Raw genomic sequence first — 24,258 nt, 5'->3', positions numbered from 1 at the left:
ATGCTGCCCAGCGCCCTGTACTGGGACCTGGTGGGCTCCTCGGCTCTCCTCAACCTGCCGACGGCGCCGGGCTTCGGCAACCTGGGCAAAAGTTTCCTCATCGAGAACTTGCTGCGGGCCGGGGCGCCGCCGAGCCCTGCCCAGCTCCGTCCCCTCCCCGCCAGTCCCGTCCCTCTCAAGCTGTGCCCCGCGGCGGAACAAATCAGCCCCTCAGGGGGTCCCTACCCGACAAGATGGGCTTTTCAAGTGCTTAACCCCTCCGCAGCGGACAGCGGCCGCCTGCCAGCGCGGGCCCCGGCGGCGGAGAGAGGCGGCGTCTTCCCGCCGACAGCCACAGGTGAGCGCCGGCCCCTTCCCGCGTCCCGCCGCCGGGGAGACGGGACGGAAGGGGCTTCGCGAAGGCTCGGACCCGCGTCTCCGCACGGCGGCAGGGAGAGACGCGGCCGCTCCCCTCCTGCCAGCCGCTCCGACGAGCCCGGCGGCAGAGGGACGCCATGCGCCGCTGGGTGCCGTGCCGGGCTGCCGGCGGGGCTCCGGCGGAGGGTCTCGCCCTGCCGCTGGCGACGGGACCCCGAGGCGCGGGCGTGGGGCCGTCGTGAGAGCAGCCGGACGGCGGCTTTAAACTGCGCGGGCCGGCGCACCTGTGGGTGTAGTGAGTGCGGCAAAGCCTTGTGCTGGTAGCGACGAGTGCTTTCCGCTGCCCTTAATCGCAGTTGTTTCAGGTCTACTAGTTCTTCACAGCCTGAAGGGATAGGAAAAGAGCGTCACCGCGAACAGGCGCTCCGGGAAGGTCTGAAATTCCTAGTTTTGGGAGAAAGACGAACGGTCCCGACCCCCTCGGTAGCGATAGCTCGGGAGGCCGGAGGCAGCTGCCCCCCCCCCACCCCCAGGTGCCCCGTCCCTGGGGGACAGCAAGGGGTGAGGGACCAGGCTCTTCCTACCGAAAGGAAAATTATTTCAAGCAAAGCAGGCAATTTTCTGGAAGTTTTGACAAAACCAGGGGCGCAACAAAATCTTGAAAGCTGTGTAAGAGGTCTGTAATTAGCCTTTCGGTCCGGTGTTGAAGTAAAAGCTAGCGCTTTGGTGGGTGCTGCGCGCTGTGTGCCTTGTGCCGGTTCGACCCGTTCTCCGGCGAGCCGGCCTGCCCGCGGTGCTGCTGTCGCGGGGGGTGGCTGCGACTTCCTATGGAACAGGCCCGTAGTAAGCTGTATCATTGAATTGGAAACATATAGTTCTACAAAACAGGTTTTGTTCCTTGAATGTGCCGATTTTCATATAAATATATTTTGTCTGGACATGAATGGCGTTTTAAAGCATTTTTAGGAATGCGCATTTTGTCAGTCATGGAACTGTTTGAAGTTGAATTCAAAGTTAATTCATAAAAGTTGGTATTAGACTGACCGTGTATATTGTATTTTGCCTTTCTGTTATAATATATCAATTTATTTCAGCCTCGTGTGCTGTCTTCAGAGTTTTTCTATATGATCATGCAGTTTTAAATGTACTTAAAATTAAAATAAGACAAACAGAATCATATTTATTGAAGTAAGGCTTTAAGGTATGAAGCCAAAAGGCTCGTTTTAGAACCAGAATTAATAACAGTTGTTTTCTTTTCAAGCATGATTTTACTTCAGTTAAATCCTGCAAACTGTTCTGGAAAATCCAACAGGTTTTGATTCTTTAGCATGATGTACTTTAAAGGTAGGCAGGAGAGAGTCAAAGAAGTGTACGTTAACATTGCTGAATATTCCAGACCTCAGCTGCCGTAAGTGTTATCTTAAGCATATCAGTTATTTAAACATGTTTATTTTAACTAACTATAGGCCAGGCCAGGAAACAGGATAAGTATCATCTTTCTGGAATTATGTGCATATTCTTCCCCCCCAAAAAAAAGCTCTAGAGAAAATGCTACATTTATGTGTACAGAGCACATGTAAAAGGGGAGATAGCAGATGCCCCAGCACTCATTGCTATAGGTAAACTTTTTCTAAGTATTACAGAGGTTCCTGAATGCCGAGTTTTTCAAATGCTTGCTTCCAGAATTAGTTCTTTCTTTGATCGGCCTACAGTGGTACCCGTGAACTTAGCAAACTGTTGCAGGTCTGCCTAGTGATTTGGAGTCCGATCTTACGTTTCTTCTGATCCCACAGCTCCCAGGGATTTCAGAGGGAGCTTTGGGCAAAAGCACCCAGCTCTTACATTTAAGCAGTGAGAAATACTAGGTTTCCTCATACATTATGCACTCAGAAAAAAAGTCTCCTGCGAATGTAGATGTATAACACAGATGTATATATTCTAACAGGGATCTATTGATTCTGATCTGACTTACATGTCTTAAAGTGATGAGGGCTCTTATGTGTCTGAACTTTCATAAATGTAAATTAGATTGGAACTGTCCTGCTGAGCCAGATTTTGTGGTTTCTGAGGAGTCTCTGCTCTAGTGTAGGCATACGCTGGGGGAACTGTTCAGACTGGACACTTGCATTTGTGAGTAAGGCTGGGGTGGTCAGGCTGTGTTTGTTGCTTATGCAGGGATAGGGCAAAAGAGTGTTTTATCAGAATAAGTATTTTAGCCTTCAGGGACTAATGAAGGAGTTTGAACTAAGGAATTTGTACTAGGTAGGTTTTTTTAATTTACAGATTTTTGTGAGTATTCACTATTTTTGTGAGTTTTTGGAGGAATAAACTCTTTCCTCTTTGGACCCCTCAAATCACATGGCATTTTGGAAAATCTTGGTCTAAGTCTTTAATAAGACTATTGAACATGATAAAGCAAAATGTTTTTTTAATCTTTCTGAACTAGCAAGTGCTTTATAGATCATGCAGGGACTAAAAGCGCTCTAAAAAACTAGCTTGGCATAATCCAGGATTTTGGAAATAAAAAAAAAATGCTATAGAAAAGAGAATTGAAAAATATCAGGTTTTTTTGAATCAGTAATCTGTATTGCTTATGTAGTCCCAAATTCTGGTGAGGTCACCAAAAGTTCTCAGAAAGGAAGGAATATAAAAATCACACCAGGGACTGAATTGAACAAGCTGAACCTTTTTATAGTTCCAAACCCAACATGTATCCACAGCACCTATCAAGGAAAGACATGAAGAAAGCACTCTGTTTTAGGGTACCTTTTAACACTCCATAAAAGTGCTAAAGAATGAAAATCCTGTATTCTTTCTGTAAACTGGAAAACTCTTATCCATGGCTGCAAAGGAGACCGAGTGAGATGGCACTCTTGATCTGTGACATCTGGTCATGGTAGCTTTTCCCTTTGTAACTCCTCAGCAGCAGAGTTTTGTCAGCAAGTTTCCATTCCTGTAATTTACAGGTTTCAAAGGATTTAGCTTGACCATTTAAAGTGCTTATCTGCATATGTATTTTGGGTTCTCCTCCAAAATTATCCTAAATGAAAGACTGAAAAAGTACTCTCAAAGTATCACACCGTAAGATACATCATTTAATGGGCGGGCTTGAAATAAATATATTTATGTTGTCTGTTAAAGATTAAAATCATCACTTTCCATCATTACACTGATTTTTAAAAATTAAATGTAATCAAGTCATAGGTTTTTAAAATTAAGTTAGTTTATTTTGACTTAAGAGTACAACTGCATGAACAAGCAGCATATTACATAAAACTTAAGAAGGAAAAGCAGAAGGAGCATTATTGCTAGATGATAAACTCACTTGCCTTCTGCAATGGTATGCTGGTTTATACCAGCTTGGGATTCCTGCAGGCTTTCTGGCATCTTGCTCTGAAGCCCCAGTGCTGGTGATGAAACACTGAACTGGGCTCACTGGCTCCAGCGGGCATGGTGAGCACTGTGTTTCTGTCTAGCTGAACTGAATTTCTCCTAACCTGTGGGCCTGATTCTTCTCTTTTGAGACCTTTTGCCTTGATAAAGTAAATGCGTAATGCTGTTTTCTGCTTTGTGAGAACTTTGCATACAGTGTGCATTTGTAGCCCTGACTAGGTAAAGCAGTGCAGAATCTGGTTCTGCTTTTTAAACACTGGATGCCCAGACTCTGTTCTTCCTGGCTGAAAACTATTAAAAATGCACTGTTGTAAAGCAGCGTTTCCCAGTGAAACATGTTACAGCTATGCAGCTTATACTTGCACTGCCTCTTAAAGGATGAGGGAGGCTCCAAATAAAAGTTCTGAGCAAACTAATAGACTCTTAAGTGTGGAGGAAGTCCTCAATTTCTGCTTGCTAATCTGGGATTTGGTCCCTCTCCTTGTACTCCAGTCCTATCATTATCTTCTGGATAAATTAGAAGACTTGACAGTTTTCCTCAGTGTTTTCTGACATAGGAAAATAATCCGAAGCATGCTGAGATGCAGTCTGTTGTAGCACAGGTGCTTTAAAGAGGTCCACTCCACATCTTCCCTCATGACTTGGTTTCCAGAAGTATTGGCTGACACTAGGTCAGAGTGACCTCCTTGAGAAATGCAAAGTTACTCTGCTACCTTAAATTATTTTCTGAAAATCTCTGCTCCTCTCAAGTAATTTGCCCTGGAGGAGGATGACAGTAAGTGCTTTACAGCCTGAATATGATCATTAGTGGTATGACCATGAGTATGGTCATACGTGGCAAGAATCTGGCTTTCTGCTTTAATCTTGGCATTTTGATAGATTAACAGGGAAAGGAAACTGAAAAGTGCAATGAAACAAATAAATATAAGCGAGATACTTCCATTGCAAAACTTGCTGAAAAATTGAGCTTATGGGTTTTTGCCTAAAGCATCAGAATACAATAGAGCAGAATAAAGTACAGTACGTATATTTGTTCTAATTGCTTTCTTTTGTGTTATATCATAAATATAAATTGGACTTAGAATTCTAATAAACATCCATTCTGTGATATAGATGTAACTTTTCTTTCTGTGACATTTGAGTACTTTACATTTTAGTGCATTTATCATCACAATGTGCCAGTGAGATAGGAAGGATTTCTACTGTGTAGAGGAGGAGCTGGAGCAGAAAGAAATGAGGTGACTTGCCTAAGGTAATACAGAAAAACAGTAGCATTGCAGGGAAATAGAACCAAGCCTTCCTCTGCAGGCTAACTCTTTGGACCAGTGCCAGTTTTTTTCCCCCTCAGGTGATGACAGCAATTCTCTCCTGCAACATTCTTATTTTAATCAATATACCTTATTGCCCATTTTTAGTGAAATCTCTTGTGTTTATGACAACCAGGAGATACTTGCATTACTGAAATTAAGTGATTTTTTTCCTTCATTTTGGACCCCCTCTTAGTGAATAAATGCTTATTAATTATTGATTTCAAACCAACTGGCAGCCAGAGTGTGTCCTCAAGCGACATGTAACACTAACTTTCAGTAAAATAAAAGGCAGGAAAGAGCTGAGTGTTTTATCTCGTCTCTCTCTAGGCTTGCGCTAGCCTCTGGAAAGTGCTGGCTTCTGGAAAGTGCTACCCTCCCTCAGGCAACAAGTTGACTAACAAGTCTCAGGATTTTCCTGTTTTGTTGGTGTTTTCTGGGGATAGAAAGTTTCTTTACGGTGGGGAGATTTATTTGGCATCTTTTCATATGCCCTGATTACCAGAAGCACCGAGACACTGTCATTGTTTTAAAAGTTTGTCTTTGGAGACAGAGAAGTTCCTGTAAGTATTAAAAATCACAGACTGTGTGCAGCATCTTTTCCTGCTTCCAGTTAACTTTGTGAGCCATTTAATAGAATTGGTTTGGGGTGCCCAGCATACCTTAAAAGAGTGGCTGCAAAATGGCTTTTAAAGGACAAATCTTTGTTCGCATCGTAAGGTTGCCAGAGCCAGACTAGTGCCAGCTACACTCCAACCCTGCCACCAGTCTGGTAGTCTGGGCTCAGCAGGGCATATGAGCATTGGCTGGGCAGTGCTCTTGCCTCTGGCAACTCTTGCTGTGCTGTCTTTGAGAAAGGAAGAGGATCCCAAGTTTGGTCCTTAGTAAGGTTTAAGCACTGCCAGAAGATCACAGAGCTGCACTAGGAAGACCAGTGGTGGGGGTTTGTAGAAAAGCAGTTCACTGAGGGGAAACCGTGGAATCAATCATGCCTTCAGTTAGTGAATTAACTTATGTGAAATGTATTTTATATTGCAGAATGAGCTGCTCTTCTGAAATCTTGTAGTGTATTCTTCATGTTTTTAGAAGACACATGAATGTGATAAGGATTAATCTTATCAGGCAAGTTCTCTACTTGGGTGCAGATTTCAGGTTTAATTGTACTGTGATTTTTTTTTTTCTTTTGCATTAACAAATTCCCCTGAATTTTGGAAGGCAAGTTCTCTGCCTCCATTGCCCACTGAAGGTGTTATGCATTCTTGTATAATGCTCTGCAAAATAACTCTTACTCTAATTTTTCTAAATGGTACTTTTGTGGTCAGTCATGACCCATAGCAGAATTGGGAAGGTAATTTTTTCAAAATGAAAACAAGTGCAGGTATATAAAACAGTAGGAGGCTGTTTCAAATGTCAGATATGTAGACCCTGATCCTTATAAAGTTAGGCACCTAAATATTTTCAGTAACTTGGGCTGTGTTTCTTTGAGGTGAGTCACAATGTTGGAGGATGTGGCCTTCACTTTGTGCTGAAAAGCTCATGAAAGTTTCCCTTGAGAGGCTGCCTTTTTCTGAAGTTATACCACAGAATTCTGTTAAGGCGTTTTGTATGTAAGTTGAGGATTTTACCTCTTCTGCATGCATCTTGGACAATTTGGTGTTCTTAAAGTCCCCACCCCTGGAATCTTGTGACTATGTGAATATCTCAGATTTCAACTTGAAAAAGTATTTCCTTGTACAAATGTAAAAAACCTAAAAACCGCATTTGTTTAAAAAAAAAAATAAAATAAGATTCCACCGTTTGTTATTTTTTCATTCTAACAATGATCTTGAGACTTTTGTCTGGTTGGAGCTGGCAATACTGCAACTAGTAAAGATTGGTCCAGGCAGGAAATTTTAGCTAATCAGTGCATACCACTGCAATAAATGGTGCATTTTGGCCTATGGTAAGGTTTCTAATTAGGGCTGCAACAATGAAAAAACAGTGAATTGTCCTCTTGCAGTATATGACTCTAATTTTGCCTTGCTTGAGGAAATTATTTCTACACAAATTGTAGTATGTTTAAAATCAAAGAAAATAACTTTAGTGCCTTTATGGCTGAATTTTATAATTTTTTACACAGTCTTTAAGGCTGTACAGAGGATTTTATTCTTTTGATGTTACCTATGAAGGATAAGAACAATGTCATAGTAATTCAGCTGTTTAATAAAAAATAGGTGTCTTGTCTAATCTAGTTGTCTAAATACCTTGTCTAATTCATAGTCAATACAGAAAGATGCCTCCAGAGGATGACACAACTTATCTTCTTAAGACATCTATTTTAAGGTGATGAATCATTATATAGAGCTACTTATCTCTTCTCATTGACTGTACAGGAGACCCGGACAAGGAGCCTAGATGACACACTGAACTTTTAGACAGAGCAGTGACAGTAACACACCTTTTGACAAGAACTGGTAAGCCGAAAGTGCTGGGGCACACTAGCGCATGGGCATCTCCTTCAGGAGAAGGACAAAGCTGGACAAAGCCGGAGACAAAGCTGGTAAATCCAGAGCTTTCCAGATCCCCATCTTTCTTCTCAATAGCAAGGCTGTGTACAAGGTGCAGAGAGGGTGGAAGCCACCTTTACTGCTGACACCAGGAGACCCGTGGAGTCTTTGGCAAATGGTGTAGGGTTTGGTTGTTGCTTTGAGTTGTCACAGAGGTGAAATCTGACCATGCATTGTCACCAGCCTGAGGCACCTGTGTTTTCTCAAACAGAGAAAAACCAATCATACGTGTACAGCAAATCATGCCCTAATAATAAGGCATGTGAATGATGCCTCTGAAAATTGACAGTGATTCACATGATCTCAGCTAATCCGCAGCATGAGTCTGTCAGCCACTACATTGCTATAGATGTAAGGAAACGATGATCATACTGTTAGCACATTTCAAGCCCTTTTTGGTGTGATTACTCTGCTAATTTTTGAAAGCCCCACCAAGACCCAACATAAGCCCACTTCTCACATCTACCTTTTGTGTAGGGTTTAAAAATATATATTTAGAACTTCAAAACCCTTTCTATGAACATTTGCCAATATTTTAAAACTGATCTGTGTATGCTGCTCTGGTCTGCCCTTTTGGCTTGGCTTCCTTTGAGCATTCATGCAGTTGTGTTTTACAGGAATGAATGGGAAGGGAATAGACAGTGACTTTGGGAGTGCAGGAAAGCCAGCTCTGAGGGATGCTGTACCACAGGCTCTTGCAGTAAGTTTTGCGGGGTCCATGTGGTGGTGGCTGCCTTTGGCGGCATATGGCAGCGGCTGTTGCTTCCTTCTCATGGCCAGGGCTCCCCTTCAGCTGGCTGAAATGCTTTGGGGGTGCACAACTGCTGCTGGAACATTGCACTCTAAACACAGTAACTGCTGGGGACAGAGCCATGGTTCATTGTAAGGCCCAGGGCTTGTGGTTCAGGAGCAGAAATGGTGCCATGTGGCTCAGCTGGACCACTAACCTGGCAGAGCCACTGCTGGACTATTTGCAGGGAGCTCTTCATGACATGAAACTTTCCTGCAGCTTTGCAAAAGCCTGCTTTAATCGTTGCCAAGAATGGATGTAGGTAGGAAATTGCAGTTTACTTGTGCCCACTTCATGGGCACAAACCATCCAAGGTTCTCAGATGAAATGGGATCATTTTACTCATAATATTTTTAATTTGCCTGCCAGGGCTGGAGCCTGGGCATCGCTGTGGAAAGCAGTTCATGTGGGCTTAGCGATACTTGGAGAATTAAAGTGTTCATGCAGCTTGAGGTCTGTCTGTTCCTGTGCTTACTGTTTCATGTTAGCTGGCTCTAGGCAGCTTTCTGAATCATTCTTTGGAGGTGTTTCAGCTCTATGCACAGGTTTATACCACATTTTTATCAGTTAGCTTAAAAAAACCCCAACAAACTAACAGCATGTGCAGTGAAGGAGGCCTGTATGGGTAACACCAGAAGTTTACCATCAGTTCACTTTTCCTCAGTAGCCCTTTTTCCTTCACCCCTTCCCCCTTTCCTGATGGCTAATGGTCTGCACTATTTCCCGAGTCATTTCACAACACTAGGATTAGGAAAAGCAAACAGTGTCTTTAATAATAATCCATTTTAAAATTACATATCCATTTGAACTGAGTTGTACTTAGGAACCTTACTCTCAAAATGGTGGATAGTTGGAAGGAAAACTTCTGGTCCCACTGTCAGCATGACCTTTTAGTATGGGGAGGGCTTTTGAGTTTAGAATATCTTCAGAGCTGGCAGTATATTTTAAAATATCAATATCTGAACTAATCTCTGAGTTTTAGCACTAGATGAACTTGAGGTCCATTTGCATGTTTAGTATAATTTTATTGTCTGTTTGTAAAATGCTTTTTATTCGCAAAGCTGAATGTAAATGTGCATTATCACTAAAATTTTGCATGCAGCAACAGTGTCAAAAGAATTTATCTTTTGTGAAAAAATAAAAATAAATTATTTATTTAATTTTAGATATTTCATCCTTTTATATTTATGACCTAATAAATTTTCTTTTAAAGCATATAGTACAATTTTTGGAGTGCCAAAAGGCACTTATACCATACTCTGATATTTAATTTTCATGTATCTGTGAAGCTAAACCTGTAAAGTCTGACTCTTGTGAAACGCTTAGTTCAACACAGTCTCCATTTTATGAAATGGGAATGCAAAGCAGAAAAAGAATTAAGTATCTTGAATATGAGTTATTAGAATTTGGCCCCTGGTTAATGTGTACTCTACATGGCTGGAAGCAACAGCTACCTTTTGGTTACTGTGTATTTCATTCTGGCCAATGAATACAGAACTAATATTCTGACATTTCAGCAATTTTCAGCCTTACGTGAACAAAAAACGTTTGCTTCAGATCACTTGACCAACAAATACTGGTCTAGTGGCCATGATATATGTGCACAGAAAATAAAAGCATAGGCAATGCTTTCTGTATATTGTCCTCAGCACTGATAGGTATTGTGTCATTCCTACAGGTACAATCACAGTATAATTCTGAAATACATATACATTAAATATATAATTTTTCGCTGAGCAATTTTCATTCTGTTAACGCAGTTTCACGCAGACTGTGGAAGCCATTTAATGTGATGAATATTCTCTGTTGTTTCTATCAAAGATAAAAAATATGTTTGAATGTGTTAGGTTGAAGCATTAACATTTTTCTCTACATAGAGCTCCCAAGGTAGAGTTGAGTTTCCCTGTATTATGCCAGATTTTTTTACTGATGTAACTCTGTGTAACTGCTACACATTGGTTTGAGTGCAACGGCTTCAGTAGACGTGACCTGGGGATGTGGTTTGATATACGTAATGTAGAATTCACTTGTGCATCAGTGTAGTTGGAGCACATTAAAGAAGTTTATAAGCTAGATGTACACGTTGGCTATAGGCTTAGGGAGACATAATGCCATTGTTTATTCCACAGGATCTAGAGTAAATCAGTCCTGCGAAATGGTCTCAGGAACCACTTAGTTCAGAGTTATATGAGGATATCACGTGCATCTTATTTCTTAAGCAAATGTTCTGCCTTAAAGGGATATGTGCCATGCAGGCAGAAAAGACAGCAGTTGGTTGAGGGAATTAAGTAAAATGCCCAAGAAAGCCAGAAGCATGATTTCCATCGACTTGAGCAGAATTAGTGCCAAGATCTCTACTGTTTGCATCATGGTGCTGTGCTAGTGCATTAAATCATTGCCAGCAACATCTATGGAAATATGTGGCTTGTTTGGAGTTTCCCTAAGCAAAATGTCTCAAGTTTTGACCCTGATCCATCTCCTGACCTTTATGCTTGCAGCTTGCATGTTGAGAGATTTAGAGAATGGAGAAAACCTATCCTTTCCTGTTCCTCCTCTATTTGCAGGAGCATGCTATCTACCTGAAGCAATAGCTTATTCAATTCTGATTTACCCAGATATCTCCTGGCTGTATCACATATCATTATGAGCACCACATTATCAAAAAAGGGCAAGGAACTGGAGAGAGTTAAGAAACCATAACAGGGAATATCAAGGACAGGCCAACATATCTGACAATAATTGTATGGCATGAATAAGGTGCTGGAGCAATTATTAAAGGGAATAGGGCATTATGGCAGCCAAGAAATATTTGAAACGTGTGAAAAGGAAGCAAAGGAATTGAGTGTGGCACCTTCTGTATACTAAGTTTTATTTTTGGAAGTGGGAAGTTTTACTTTACAGTTCCCTGACTGTAAGGGAAACTTAATAATGACATGAGGAATGTGGCTCCCAAGGAAGGGAGGAAAAGCTCTTCACCTGGGAGTTCAGGAACTGCAGCAGATAAAACATTAGCAGCAAATAAAAGATATTGTCAAGAACAAGTTCTCATGTTCAGGAGGATGGCTGAGATTATGTGGCAGGTCTTTACCTTCTCCATCTCTTGCGCTTCTTCAGTTTGTCAAATCCTTTCCAACTTATACACCCCACCAGTTGCATTGAAGCCCCTTGGACATGTAAGTTAGGTAATATTTGGCTGCATGTTCTTGACTCTTTTAAGCTCCTTAGGGGACAGTTCCACATTTGATGGTCTTGTGTGGAAGAGAAGCTTTAGAATACTAATTCCTGATGTAAACCATTGCTTTTTGTAAATGTTTTGCAAGCACACACCTCAAATATAGGCAATTAGTTCCTCTTGGAGTATACTTATATTTCATTAGAAACAGCAAAGTGTTGATGAAAAGCTGTAGTAATAAAACGCTTATCTGTAAAATGCTCATTCAACTGTAATTACAGTTGAAGAATTTTTCACCTAAACTTGTATGAATTCAGAAAAAAATAGAGGTAAATATTGTAAAAATGTTTAGAGTTAGGCTTCTACAACAATAGTTTGTTTCTTTGGCAGATCAACAGATTTGATGGTCAGAAAACTTATTATGATGCCCTAAAATGTACTTGGGAACCTAATTTTGAGTGATCTTTGGTTTTAATTCCAGTTGAAAAGCCTTTTAAAGGCTTAACAACATGGCTTAGATACATTTATCTATTTATCTATCTTTCTTCCTGATTATTGATTTCTTAATTTTTTTATCTAAGTGTGCAGTTACTTTTTTTTTATTTAATCAGGTTATTTCTAAAGATACGGACAAACTACAGTACAGGGTATAGAGCTGTTTATTTTCTACCTAAACCAAAAGAGGGAAGTGACATAAGTGTTTTGATGCTGATCACATTTTACAAGCGTACAGTTCTAGTAAGCATGATGTATCTATTTTCAAAAGAAAAAAATATTCCAAGTTTCATAGTGGATTAGTACGAGCAGAAATTAAAAGGTAATTAAGATTAATGGAAAAGCCCATGAGCTTTATAGAAAAAAATTAAGGGATTATTAGATAATGAAGACCTTTCTAAGATTTGGAAGCACTTTTTAGACATAACAGAGACTTTTGATTCGCTGGTTCAAAAAATTCTACAGAAATTTTACCAAATGTTACCTAATTCTGTGGGATGATTTTGCAATTTTTTTATTGTATTAGGCAGAAACTTCTTCAACAAGTGGTTTATTTAAATTTAGAGCGCTTTCCCAGCAAGAATAAGTTTACCGTCAGGATAGCAGAATCATGCCCTGTAGTTTGTACCTGTAGAGCTCAGCTGGATCGTCTTACTGCATTTTATAGAATTTATTCGTAAAGGTTTCTTGTTTTTTGAAGTCCTTACTGGTTTGAGTACTAATAACAGAATTGAAGTACAAGCAGAAGAGGTAGGATTCACTTTTAGATTCTGTTTTTCTAGGATATCATGCTTACTAGAGTTATCTAAAATAACTTTTTCAGATGCATTATACTCATTATTTCAACAATACATTATTTCAACAACTTGTTCAATCCTGATATTTAGGGAAAACCCCGTAATTATAGCAATTACAGAAGTAAATTTCAAATCTGCAGAGTTTCATTCTTATGATAATAAAGTGAGAGTTTTGCATATTATATTGAAGCTACGCATGTAAAATAACCTTGCTAAATTAAAGAGCAATTACTTGTTTTATCATTGTTTGCCTTAAAAATATCACCATCTTGAAAAAAGGAAAAAGAACTTGTGGGGCAGGACTTTACACACTGACTTTTTGGAGGGCTGTTGTTATGAATATCACCTAAGCTCAATGGATAATCAATTAGATCTATGCTTTCTTTGCAGCTCTTTCCAAACACTTTTTTCTCCGAGCCCCACCATTCTACTCAGCATGCTGCGGTGGGTCCTGTCAGCACCCTGCATCCCCCACTGCTTTTCCAAGTAAGTTTTTATGCTTCATCAGTAATGCTTGAGTTATTCTGTAAACCAAAGCAGCAGGATTTAATGTGTTCTGGAAAACTAATTGGTGATGCAATGGCAGCAGCTAATTCCTTAGTAAAATCACAGCAATCCTATTCAGAGGGTTTCCAAAGATTTATCAAACTTAAGTACACTGAGCAATTGTGAGAGGTTTCTAACGGCATTGAGATAGCCAGACAGAGCTAACCTAGGAAAGCTCCTTGTTTTCAGTTTGCTAGAAAAGATTCTTTAAAATCAGTAACTCTTTTAAAAATCTGTCTCAATAAACATTTGCAAATAGGAAAAGAAAAGAGCTGAAAGATCTTAAAATGGATGCTGCATTTTAATGTCTGTTAGGGATAAATTATGATTCAGGAAGCCCTAGCATTATTTAAATAAAAGTCATTCATTTCGTAGCAGTCAAATGCATGCACATGTTTAATTTATTTTTCTTTTTTAATTATAATGTAAAAAACTGAAGAAGTAAGTTGAAGAGAATTTTGGCCAGTATACACTATATGTTCAGGATTAAGACCTGGCACACACTTCTATTTAACCCAAATGTGAATTTAACCTTGATTGTGAAGTTTGTGTGCCATAGTGTAAGAATGGATATTCATGATTTTATGTGTTTATGGCTCAGGAATGCAAACAGAAGAGGCATTTCCTAGTCCTTCAAAACGGAGAAAAAGTACAAATCGCCTTGCAAATCCAAATGAAAATTGGAGCTTATGCATGCTCTAGCATATACTTTTTTATCATAGTTGCATTCAATCCCTTCCTGACTACATGCATGCGTTTTATGAATGTTTCAGAAGGGCAGTTGCTAAGTTGAATGATTCTTGACAAGTGAGGCAGCAAATGCTGGCAGTTTAATGAGCTGCAAGTTTCTGAGCACCTCTTTAGGGGGCTGACACTTTCCCACAGAGCGTTTTACATGGCCCCGGCTCTCCCACAATGGCTGACAGCACCATGACCAATCACCACTTTCACTTTACTCATCCACACGCGACCTCACCACAATTTTTCACTGTGCAGATGAACTTTAGGAACCATTTCACATTGAAAAGGCCTGGGCAAGGGTCAGTTGCCCTTTTGTATGGCCATAAAGCAATACTCTATGTGCCAGTCTTTTCTCCTGTCTCACATTCCAAGAGATTTTCTGGACACCATTTAAAGCACTTGACTGAAAAATAAAGCAGTGAATGAAACTGACTTTTATAGACTCATTCTAGCTCATCTTCCCATATAACCCTGTCTACCTGAAAAGGGATTTAGTGGATGAGCTGAGTGTATACAGGGACTTGCTGAATACATAGGCCCATTATCAACTGTGGGGATTGTTTATTAACCAGGACTGATACACTACTATTTTGGAAGTGACCTATTAATTGTCCATTTAACTAGAATGTATTGAATTTAAATGAAAAAATGGAAACCATGACTAAAGCTTTTACTTGCTCCTTCAAGGTGGTCTCTGCCATGAAGGCAAATGAAGATTGTTCCACAGATTAAGAGGACATTTATCACTATATATTAGGATACAAAGGAAAGACTTAAAAAAAAAAAAAACAAAAAAAAAAAACAAAAACCAAAGCAAAACAAAAATCAAACCAGCAACATAGGAAATAGTTGGTAACAGATTCACATTTATGTCAGCAGAGCACTAAACCTTTTCATGCACATTCAGAGTAACAGGCTGCAAACTCACTTACTTCATTTTGGTAGAATTCTTGTAATGTACGAACGACTGCCTATCCCGATGTACTGAAAAATCCTTTAACCCACAAACTGAAATTTGGGTTTTGTGTGAACAGTTGGAATGCACTTTGGAATATGGGGTATTCTTAAAAAAATTCTCTAGGCTAGTCAATTGGGGGTGAGTATTCATTATCCTGAACATGAGTTTCAAATTTTTTGACTCAGTGTCTCTTCGGTAATGCTTATGAGCATTCTGCTTATCATTAAATTTTGTTTAGTTAATCTTTTAAAATCAGTCACCTATTGTGCCTTAGAGTGTGTAGAGTCTTCACTATTAAGTTAGTCTAATACAGGTGTTAAGCTGTACCCTACATACTGCCTGTACGGGAATTAATTGGTGCCTCTGGGCTCCGGCAGGAGGTTGTTTCTTTGCTGATTGACTGTTAACAACCGGCCAGGCAGGACAGATTTTAAGGGGTCACATAATCTGGCATCCTCTGTCTTTGGCTGACAACTCCATTGTGGAATGGAGACCAGGAGGCAAGGACCAGCCCTATTACGCCTCTTCCCTCACTGGTGTCTCTTGCCCGACGGTGGGGATGAGAGGACGTATCAGCTCTTCTGCTATCAGACTATACCTTCCAGTAAACTTGAGAATGGCTGATGATTCATCAGAAACTGCTCAGAGGCTACCTGGAAAAAGGTACCTAAATTGACCAAATTTGAGCAAGAAGGAGAGAAAACATGACTGAGGAAGAAGGGCCAGTGTTTGCCCCCAGCTTCGTGGGCAGGATGGGAGTTCAGGGTGGGAGTCGTGAGGGGGCTATGCACTCCTCAGAGAAATATGAACCTGGCTTGCCCTTTGCAGAAACATCCATTGTGGCATTTGGACTTTTGTTCTGCAGATAGTTTATTTTGGTTTGGATGAAGTCTGACTGTGTCTCACTGTGTCATAAATATCAGGATAGTAACCAGTAGGTTATGATTTTTTGTATCTGGTCTCAGATATAATTTTGAAAATTGAAATACATCTGTATAAATTTAGACTTATTTATACGGTAACATTTTAAATCATAATAATTACTTCTTGCCACAGGCTGTTATGGGGTACAAATATAAAGATGGGTTCTTAAAGTGTAGAAAAATTCAAGAAAGGCATGTCTAGCAGAATGCAATGGTCCCTAAATCAGTAATGTTTGACAGTGGCAGTGTATTTTAGGGAAGGATCATTGTACACTTGCTCAGCTTCTGATATTCTTCCTCTACTGGTCACAGCTGGAGGCAGGATACAGGGGTAATGTATGTAGTATCAAACCAGTCACGCATGCACCACAAAAGTATTTAGGCAACTTTGCAAGACACGTATATACACACTTTAGTTTCTCATCATTATACATATGCAGTTCTACAATATCCTCGGTATATGTTTGTTTTCTTCTCTCTGGGTGTTTTGTGGTGTAGCCCCAAGGAACAGTTTGTGAAAGCTGCATCTGGATTTAATTAGTATTTTCAGGAGCATTATATCTATTGAACAAATGTATTTACTCCCCCCCCCCGCTACAGCTGTCTAGAATAGATAGACTTTTTAATGAAGGAATGTGTAGTCTTTTAGAAAATCTGCTTTACATGGGAATTTTGCCATTGGCTTCGATATGAAAATGATCCTCGACAGAAATCAAAGAGCAGCACACCTTTGCAGCTGCTGTAACTATAAACTGGGATGGCAGTCTTGGCCCACGTACGTGGGAAGGTGGACAACAGGAGGACAGCCTCCACCTGTAGAGTCTAACTTGCATGCAGTACACACCAAAGTTATCTTTGTGGTTGCCCTCTCACAGAAAGATCATAGGTGTCAGTGGCTATATAGGCATGTCACAGGTTTCTGAATCAAAGGGCAGCTTTTTCCTGGCCTGCTTGCAACTGCCCCGTGCAATTATCACACCGAACGCTTGGTGACAGGTGCTATTCAACTGGCCTCTGGTACTGCTCCCTGGGCAAGCATCTGGGGAAGCCGGGAGTGCTGGAGGTGTACCAAGCCTCACCAGGGACTGCTCCCCATACACCACATACTTCTAGGGGAGAGGGAGCATGGGAAAGCACTGTGGCTTTAGGCTTTATTGGGTGTGAGGAAGGCAAGAGATTTATCTGGATTTGGGTTTTCTGTGCTCTTTGTGAGGCCAATGAAGGGACAATGTGAACACTTCTCCACTGTGGCTCTTTCCCCCAACTTTGAGGCTGTTTTCCAGGGTAGGGTTCCCTCTAGGCATCCCTCTAAGGGGATGTGATTGGATTAATTGAAAACTGTCCTCCCAGGACTTGCTATGAGATGTCAAAGGATTAGAAACCACACCGAAAGGAGTAAGTTCAAGTACTCCCCAAATCCTGTAATAAAGAAATGGCTCTGTTTTCCAGAATGAATAAGTGAATGGCCAGGGATTTTCTGAGAAATAGTTCACTCTGAAAGCCTTTTGTTAGTAAACAAAACTGAAGAAAGCCTATTTAGTTTTTTTGAGTCAGTATTACAGACCACTTTTATCTGGTTCTACATTTCACACAAGGAGAAAATAAACTTCTAGGAAGACTTACTGCAGTTTACTCAGTGGTGATAACGTGCAAAGGAAAGTGGAAAAGTTTCTCCCTGAGTATATTTGAATTTTACAGTAGCATGGGCCCTGTGTTAATGTTCCTCTATGAACTCATCTGATTTACTTTTTACCATGTCAAGGGGAGACTTTTGACCACTGACAACACCTCTAGATCCAAGTGAGGATTTAGTCCTTAATGAACATGACTGAAGCATTACGACACACTTATAACACCAACAAATCAAAAGTGGGACAGTAGTCTGCTAGCATTGTAATGAACAGCACTTAATATTTCTCTGATATGTGTTAGATATTATGTGAAACTCTCATCCATTTCCACTAGGAGAGGAAAGTGTCCTGCCTCTTCTGACCCAGGAGTCCAACTCCAAAGCCCGGAGAGGTATATTAAGAAGAGCTGTCTTTTCTGAAGACCAGAGGAAAGCTTTGGAGAAAATGTTTCAGAAGCAGAAGTATATCAGTAAAACAGACAGGAAGAAACTGGCCATTAACCTGGGTCTAAAGGAGTCTCAGGTAAGGAATGACAGGACATCTGTGGCTTTCTGTCTTTTTGAGGAAAAATCTTTAAAATGGCTTTGAAGGAGGAAAATTGAGCAGCACAGGGGCAGCCCTGAGCTCCCTCACTGAGCAAAGACCTCAGTAAATCAATGGTGGTTTTAACCAAGGAGTGCTTGAACAGGTTCCTAGTTTATTTCCTGAAGGTGTACATTCAAAAGTTGATCGCTCCATTTCCAAACAACGCGGGAAAAACATGACTTGTGCATTTCATTTCCAACTCCCATTTTGCTGTCTGACAGAGCCCCCTCAGGAGCTTTGGGGTAGGGAACTATGCTCCATGCCACTGCATGATAGGCGGTGATCCAGGCAGAAAACAGCAGAGCATAGAGCCCTCCTGCATTCTTCTGAGCACCCTTTGCACTTGCACGTGAACAGCTAGTGACAATGCAATCAACAGCACTGCTCTGAAACCATTCTGCCCTGAGAGACAGGCAACCATCCCTACAGAAACAAATTTAGCTGCACAAGGAAAGAGATCCTTGGAGCTGAGAGAAGCTCCAGAAGGAAAAATTTTGCAGGGTGACCTTCTAAAATGCTCCCACTTTACCTACCAGTTCACATTTCATGGGATTTTTCACATGAGTCTGAGTTGGCCTACTGCAGGACTTTAGAGTTTAGCTGAGCATCTAATACCTCCAGTGAGCTGTTCTAACTGAATGAGTATGTTAATAGTGGTGCGGAGTGGCAGTAGCCCAATCTGGAATCTCAGGGCCCTGACCTAGCTGCAGCTAAAAACAAAGGAAAAGTGCCTGTCTTGAAGAGTGCAAAACCTGAAAGAAACTGGAAAATATGTTTGTGAGGGCATGTAACAGCAGAAAATGAACATGGTAGCCGCTGGCAGGTGGGATTCTGAAGGTGCTGAAGTAGACGCAGCTCTCTAGAGTACAGCTGAAAGACAGTGAGAGAGTGACAGTACAATTTTATTTGTTTGCATGCAGCAGGAGTGAAAGTGCTTAAGACATGTATGGCAGAAGCTGTCTGGGGGGGCAGAAAAGCCTGGGAATGGTGATGGGAGCTCTCATCATCTTTATCTTGGAGATTTTCAGAACTTGACAAGACCTTCAACAATTTGATCCAACTTCACAGTTGGCTCCACTTTGCGTGGGAGGTTAGATCTTGTGGTCTGTAGTGGTTCCTTGCAACCTGAATGACTCTGACTCTACTGCAAGCACTGCAACTATAAACAAAAAAAGGAGCACAGTGTGGTGCTTCTCAGTGTGATGAACAGAGCTGTAATCTCTGCAGGATAAACTATTTCAATGAAAATGTGCAATTGCACTCACCACTGCACTGCCTAAAAATTTCCCAATATGTAGTCAAATTCCTAATATTACAGTTATTTCTCTGAGTTTTTCTTCTGTGTTCTTGATATTCAAGAGACCCTGGGGGAGTAAAAAATAATGGAATGACACATAGATAACAACTACCACTACAGGAAAATAATTTCATGATAATGATAGACCAGATGATATCTATGTCTTTTTTTATTTTTTTTTCCTCATGAAAGGAAGAGCAGTTGCTATGAAGGTTACTTCTTCAATTTTCTGACCAGTTGTGCTGGAGGAACAGTACCTGCCATCTCAGGCAATGATTCTCAAATCTTTGAAAGCATAGCCCCTTTGTCTTCATATCAAGTATCTGAATACTAAAACTAAATGCAAATATTTAAGGGAAAATAGAACACAATATGAATAATTTGATTGATTCCCCCCCATTTCTTCTCTTTATGTAAAACCAGTTCCTAGATGTTTATTTCCCCAAGCTTTTCCCAGCATTTCATAAATGCCTTTGAACGCTCGTGATCAAGCTTTGCAACTCGAAGTTTTTGAAAAATGGATTTTATCTCAAAAGCACATGGATTCTAGGCAACTCCTAGAAAACTGTAGTCAAGCAGACAAAATGTCTTTAAATCCTCACTACTGTGTCATATGTCATAACACACATTTTGAAGCTATATGGCCAAGCTGTTTTTAGCTATGCTTGTGAATGGGACAGTCATAGTTCTTAGAGCCTCTTTTAAATAGAAGGCTTCACATCGCCAGTAATATCACTTAGTTTTGTTAATGACGATGCTAATTTACTCTGAGAATCCTTTTCTATCTAGAAGGATGTTGCTATAGGAAATTGCTCTATCCCTAGCCACTGGCCTGTCCTTTTTCCAGTCTAAGACAAATAATCACCTGTTTGAGGTGGTGAAAGTCAGGGACAGTATTTGGCCCAGCTGTAGTAAATAGTGATGGGAAAATCCTCAGATAACATCAATCAGTCAGCTTCACTGGATCTATTATAACAATGAATAAGGAAGGAACATGAAACTAAGGGGATGGAAAGAAAAAAAACCCCGTTAGGGCAAAGTTGTTTAAAGAAAAGAATGATAATAAACTCTCATTAACTTGCAAACAGGTGAAAATTTGGTTTCAGAATCGAAGGATGAAATGGCGAAACTCCAAAGAAAAAGAAGTGCTTTCAAACAGGTGCCTCCAAGAAGAAGGTCTTCAGGAGAACTACCTCTCACGATCCACCATGAATTTTACCTCCCCATGCCCATCTGTGTGGGAAGTGTCTCAGGACCAGGCAAGTCCAAGGTGGAGGGAGAATTCTCCAGGAAATTCTGAAAGACTGACTAGTACACAACCACCTCCAAGAGCAAATTCATCGCAGAACCCACTGTATTTTTATCCTGACCAAGACACTGCAAATAAGGCAGTTACATCATCAGCCTAAGGAAACAGGGGCAGTTTGTAAATTGAGTGGAGAGTACAGGCTTTGAATGAGCAGTCTTCTAAGACTAACAATATTTGGACACTGTAAAGCTAACTAGTTTATGCCTCATAAATTTGCTAAAGTCTAACACCATTAAAATGACAAACAACTAATGATTTAAGAAGTATTCTTCAATATTCAGTCTTTTCTTATGTCTTTTCCAGTCTTGTACTGACCTTAAAAGTGAAATAGGAACTGATGGTAAGTAAAATGAAGTGAAGAGCACGAAGCTGAAGTTGTGCTCTGATTTATACATCTGCGCTGTATACGATATTCATTAAAAACACACTGACAGAGAATCACTTTCATCTCTCATTGCCGTCAGACCAATTAATTTCTTTTGTGCACGAGATAAGAATAACTCTGTTTCCCTCAAGATAGTAAGTTGCTTTGGGTTCTTTTTGAAATTCATTAAATGACACAATAGATTCATATTAGACAAACTAAGTATTTTTAGTATATTTTCTCCATCTGTCCTCACCTATATCAGTATTCAGTGAGTTTTAAATAGCATGGTCACAGGTCAGCTGATAACCCTAGTAAAGTATGCAATAGTAAAAGACAGCAAACCGACCCTATAAAATACTCTGTGTTTAAATCACTTCGATTTGAATGTGTACTGGGAAACACAATTCACTAACTCCTGTCTTTTCTCCTGTGGATGAACCTTCCAGCATTCTTAACTCTGAACTTCAGTGGCTTTTGTCAGACTGTTAGTGCAATCTCTTGTAATCTCTTCTGTATTTCAAAACTGTAATTGTGATATGCAGAATTGTAGCCCAAATGCACTAAGCAACAGAACTATAACTGGAAAAACTGCCACTACAGCCATCTTAGAGAAGTACTTACAGAGATGGCATACCATAGTAGCCTTATTCCTGACTTATTCCTATTTAAACTGGTGCCAATAAGTACACATTAGCATATGTCTGTATCAAAGACAGGACAGTATTCTGTGTAATACAAGTAGCCTGAAATAATATTATTAAAACTGCTTTACTTAAAATTATTTGCTTGCTTCATCCACTTTAAGGAAATCACTCTATGAATCTAAGTACCATTTTTTGTTTATTTGCAAGGCTTTATAGCTCAAAACGGGAGCAGAATTTATTTTTCTTTATCATACATTTATGAATGCATTTGTTGAGAAGAAAGACTAAAGGTATTTTATGTTACAGGCAAAACCTTTTGGAGAACTTTATAGTTTTATAGTGACTATTTAATTTCTGACACATTCATATATTTTATAGTCAAAAGAGATTATTATGATAATCTAGTCTGGCTTTCCTCATCATGCATGCCATGAATGTTTCTAATTATTCTTGCCTTGAGCTCCAAAGCTTTTTGAACTGTATTGTACATCTTTCAAATAGCCATACAATTGTGACTTAACATTTTACCTTTTGGTAGATGATCTACTTATTCCCCTTGTTACTTTGTATTATCTGGGAGGTGAAGTTTAGATACATTTGCAGCTAAAAAACTTGAGATTGCAGTCATGAAGCTTGTATCATAAACTTTATGCATGATCAGGCGAGTTTTGTACCCCGCCTTGTGCATGTCCTGCCTTCTAAGTGGTCAGCTGTGCAGTCCTAGTCTTGCACTATATGTCATTCTTTGCATGTGATTTCCTATGCTTGTCTTAAAGAAAAAAGAAATTACAGAAAAATTAAGAAGTCATCTCTTCCTGTAGTTACAAACCCTCATTAGCATAAGCTGCCCTACCCTCAGAAGGCATTTGAACACATTTAGTATGCCATGTGTTATATGCTATTCAGTAATGTGAGTTTATTCCTATCCTGCAATTGAAATCCCAGAACCAACTCATATTCTGCCTAAAACCTTTAGGGATGGACGGACAGATTGTGTACACATGGGGGTGAATTTACTCTCTAATTGTCCTGTTGAATTCATAGTCCTGCCCTGTTTGACTAACTCCTACCTGAAGGACCAGCAAGCGTTGGTGGCCCAGATTCTAGTTTGCTAGTGTCTGCCCGCAATGAAAGGCATGCAGGTATTTCCAAATTACCATCAAATGATCAAGTGGAGGTACCTGTGTGAGGGTATTCATCAGTGCTTCCCATTTTGGAGGAAATCAGTGTATGGTGGGGGTGACTGGGGTTTTCCCATCTCACCTTTCAGGGAAAGGGAGTCTTCACAGCTGCTCATATTCTTTTACTGCAAGTCAGTCGAGCATCAGTGTTAGAAGCAACACTTCTGGAGAGGGGAGATGGGATTCAGAGTGCTCCCTGGGAAATTCTTTCAGTTGATGGTGTTGCAAGCACTGAATGGGAACTGCTGTTAAAACTCTGAGCTGATGTGCTAAACAGAATACGTCTGAAGGATGTCTCACTGAGGCAAAGATCAAGCAAGGCTCATGCAGAATTTCTTTCATAGTTATAATGTTATATGTGTTTTAAATTGAGCAAGTTCTGGTTTCACTGTAGCCTATTAAAACTTACACCATTTCACGGCCCTGCAAATCTCTTAGCACCTCCTACCAGTATTCTTATTCCACAGCTAGAATAAAGTTTCAATATGCCAGATAAAACATTCTTTACTTGAAAATGCTGATCAAGCTTTCTTAAAAACCCTAAAGGTATACATGTGAATTTTGAATTATACCTAAAATAGTCTGATTCAATTAGTAAAAATGTATTTAGGTCCATGACACATACAACCTTGATTCCTCTCATTTTAAGCTATTTAAAGGAGAAGTTTCCCTTCAGTCCATACTGTGAAAACTTGGTAAATGAGAAACAGCACCCAGTATGCATACAAAAATATTATATACTTACAGTGCCAGTCTTTTCTGCGTGAAGGATCAAGTAGTATTTGTTTTCTTCAAATAATACATGCACACTAGTTATAAAAGAACAAAGCACAAATTATATGCAAGATCCCCAGCAGGTGTTTGAAGTGCTTAGTGACGGGCACATTGCAGATGTGTAAGGCATAGAATGCATCTGCTATTATGGACTGACATGATAGATACCCATGGCATCTCACAGTTAAAACCAGCAACATATCACTTTGACTTCAAATATATGATCTGGTGGATGACCTTGCAGCATGGTTGTAGGGTGTCTATCTGAGGTATTTCCTATGTGTGGCATTTTGACACTATAGTTCCAGGCTGTAGAATATTATGAAGGACATTTGTTGGGATCCTGGGGCTGGGCAGAGTTCAGGTACCTCAAATTCCAAACCGCAATTAAAAAAAAAAACTCTTCAGAGGCCATTAACAATGCAGATACTTATACTCGCTGGGC

The 24,258-nt window shown here is 40.2% G+C and overlaps 1 protein-coding gene across 1 annotated transcript; it reads left to right on the top strand.

Annotated features, from left to right (window-relative positions):
• DBX2 (developing brain homeobox 2) lies at window positions 1–21,246 on the top strand. Its single transcript, XM_072876405.1, has 4 exons — window positions 1–337; window positions 13,248–13,343; window positions 17,991–18,178; window positions 20,627–21,246. The coding sequence occupies exons 1-4, from the start codon at window positions 1–3 to the stop codon at window positions 20,945–20,947; spliced, it is 942 nt and encodes a 313-aa protein (XP_072732506.1). The 3' UTR covers window positions 20,948–21,246.
• Window positions 21,247–24,258: the final 3,012 nt, after the last annotated feature.

The sequence above is a fragment of the Ciconia boyciana genome, chromosome 1 (genome assembly GCF_034638445.1).
Source record: "Ciconia boyciana chromosome 1, ASM3463844v1, whole genome shotgun sequence".
NCBI lineage: Eukaryota > Metazoa > Chordata > Aves > Ciconiiformes > Ciconiidae > Ciconia > Ciconia boyciana.
This window is presented reverse-complemented; position numbering and strand designations above follow the sequence as displayed.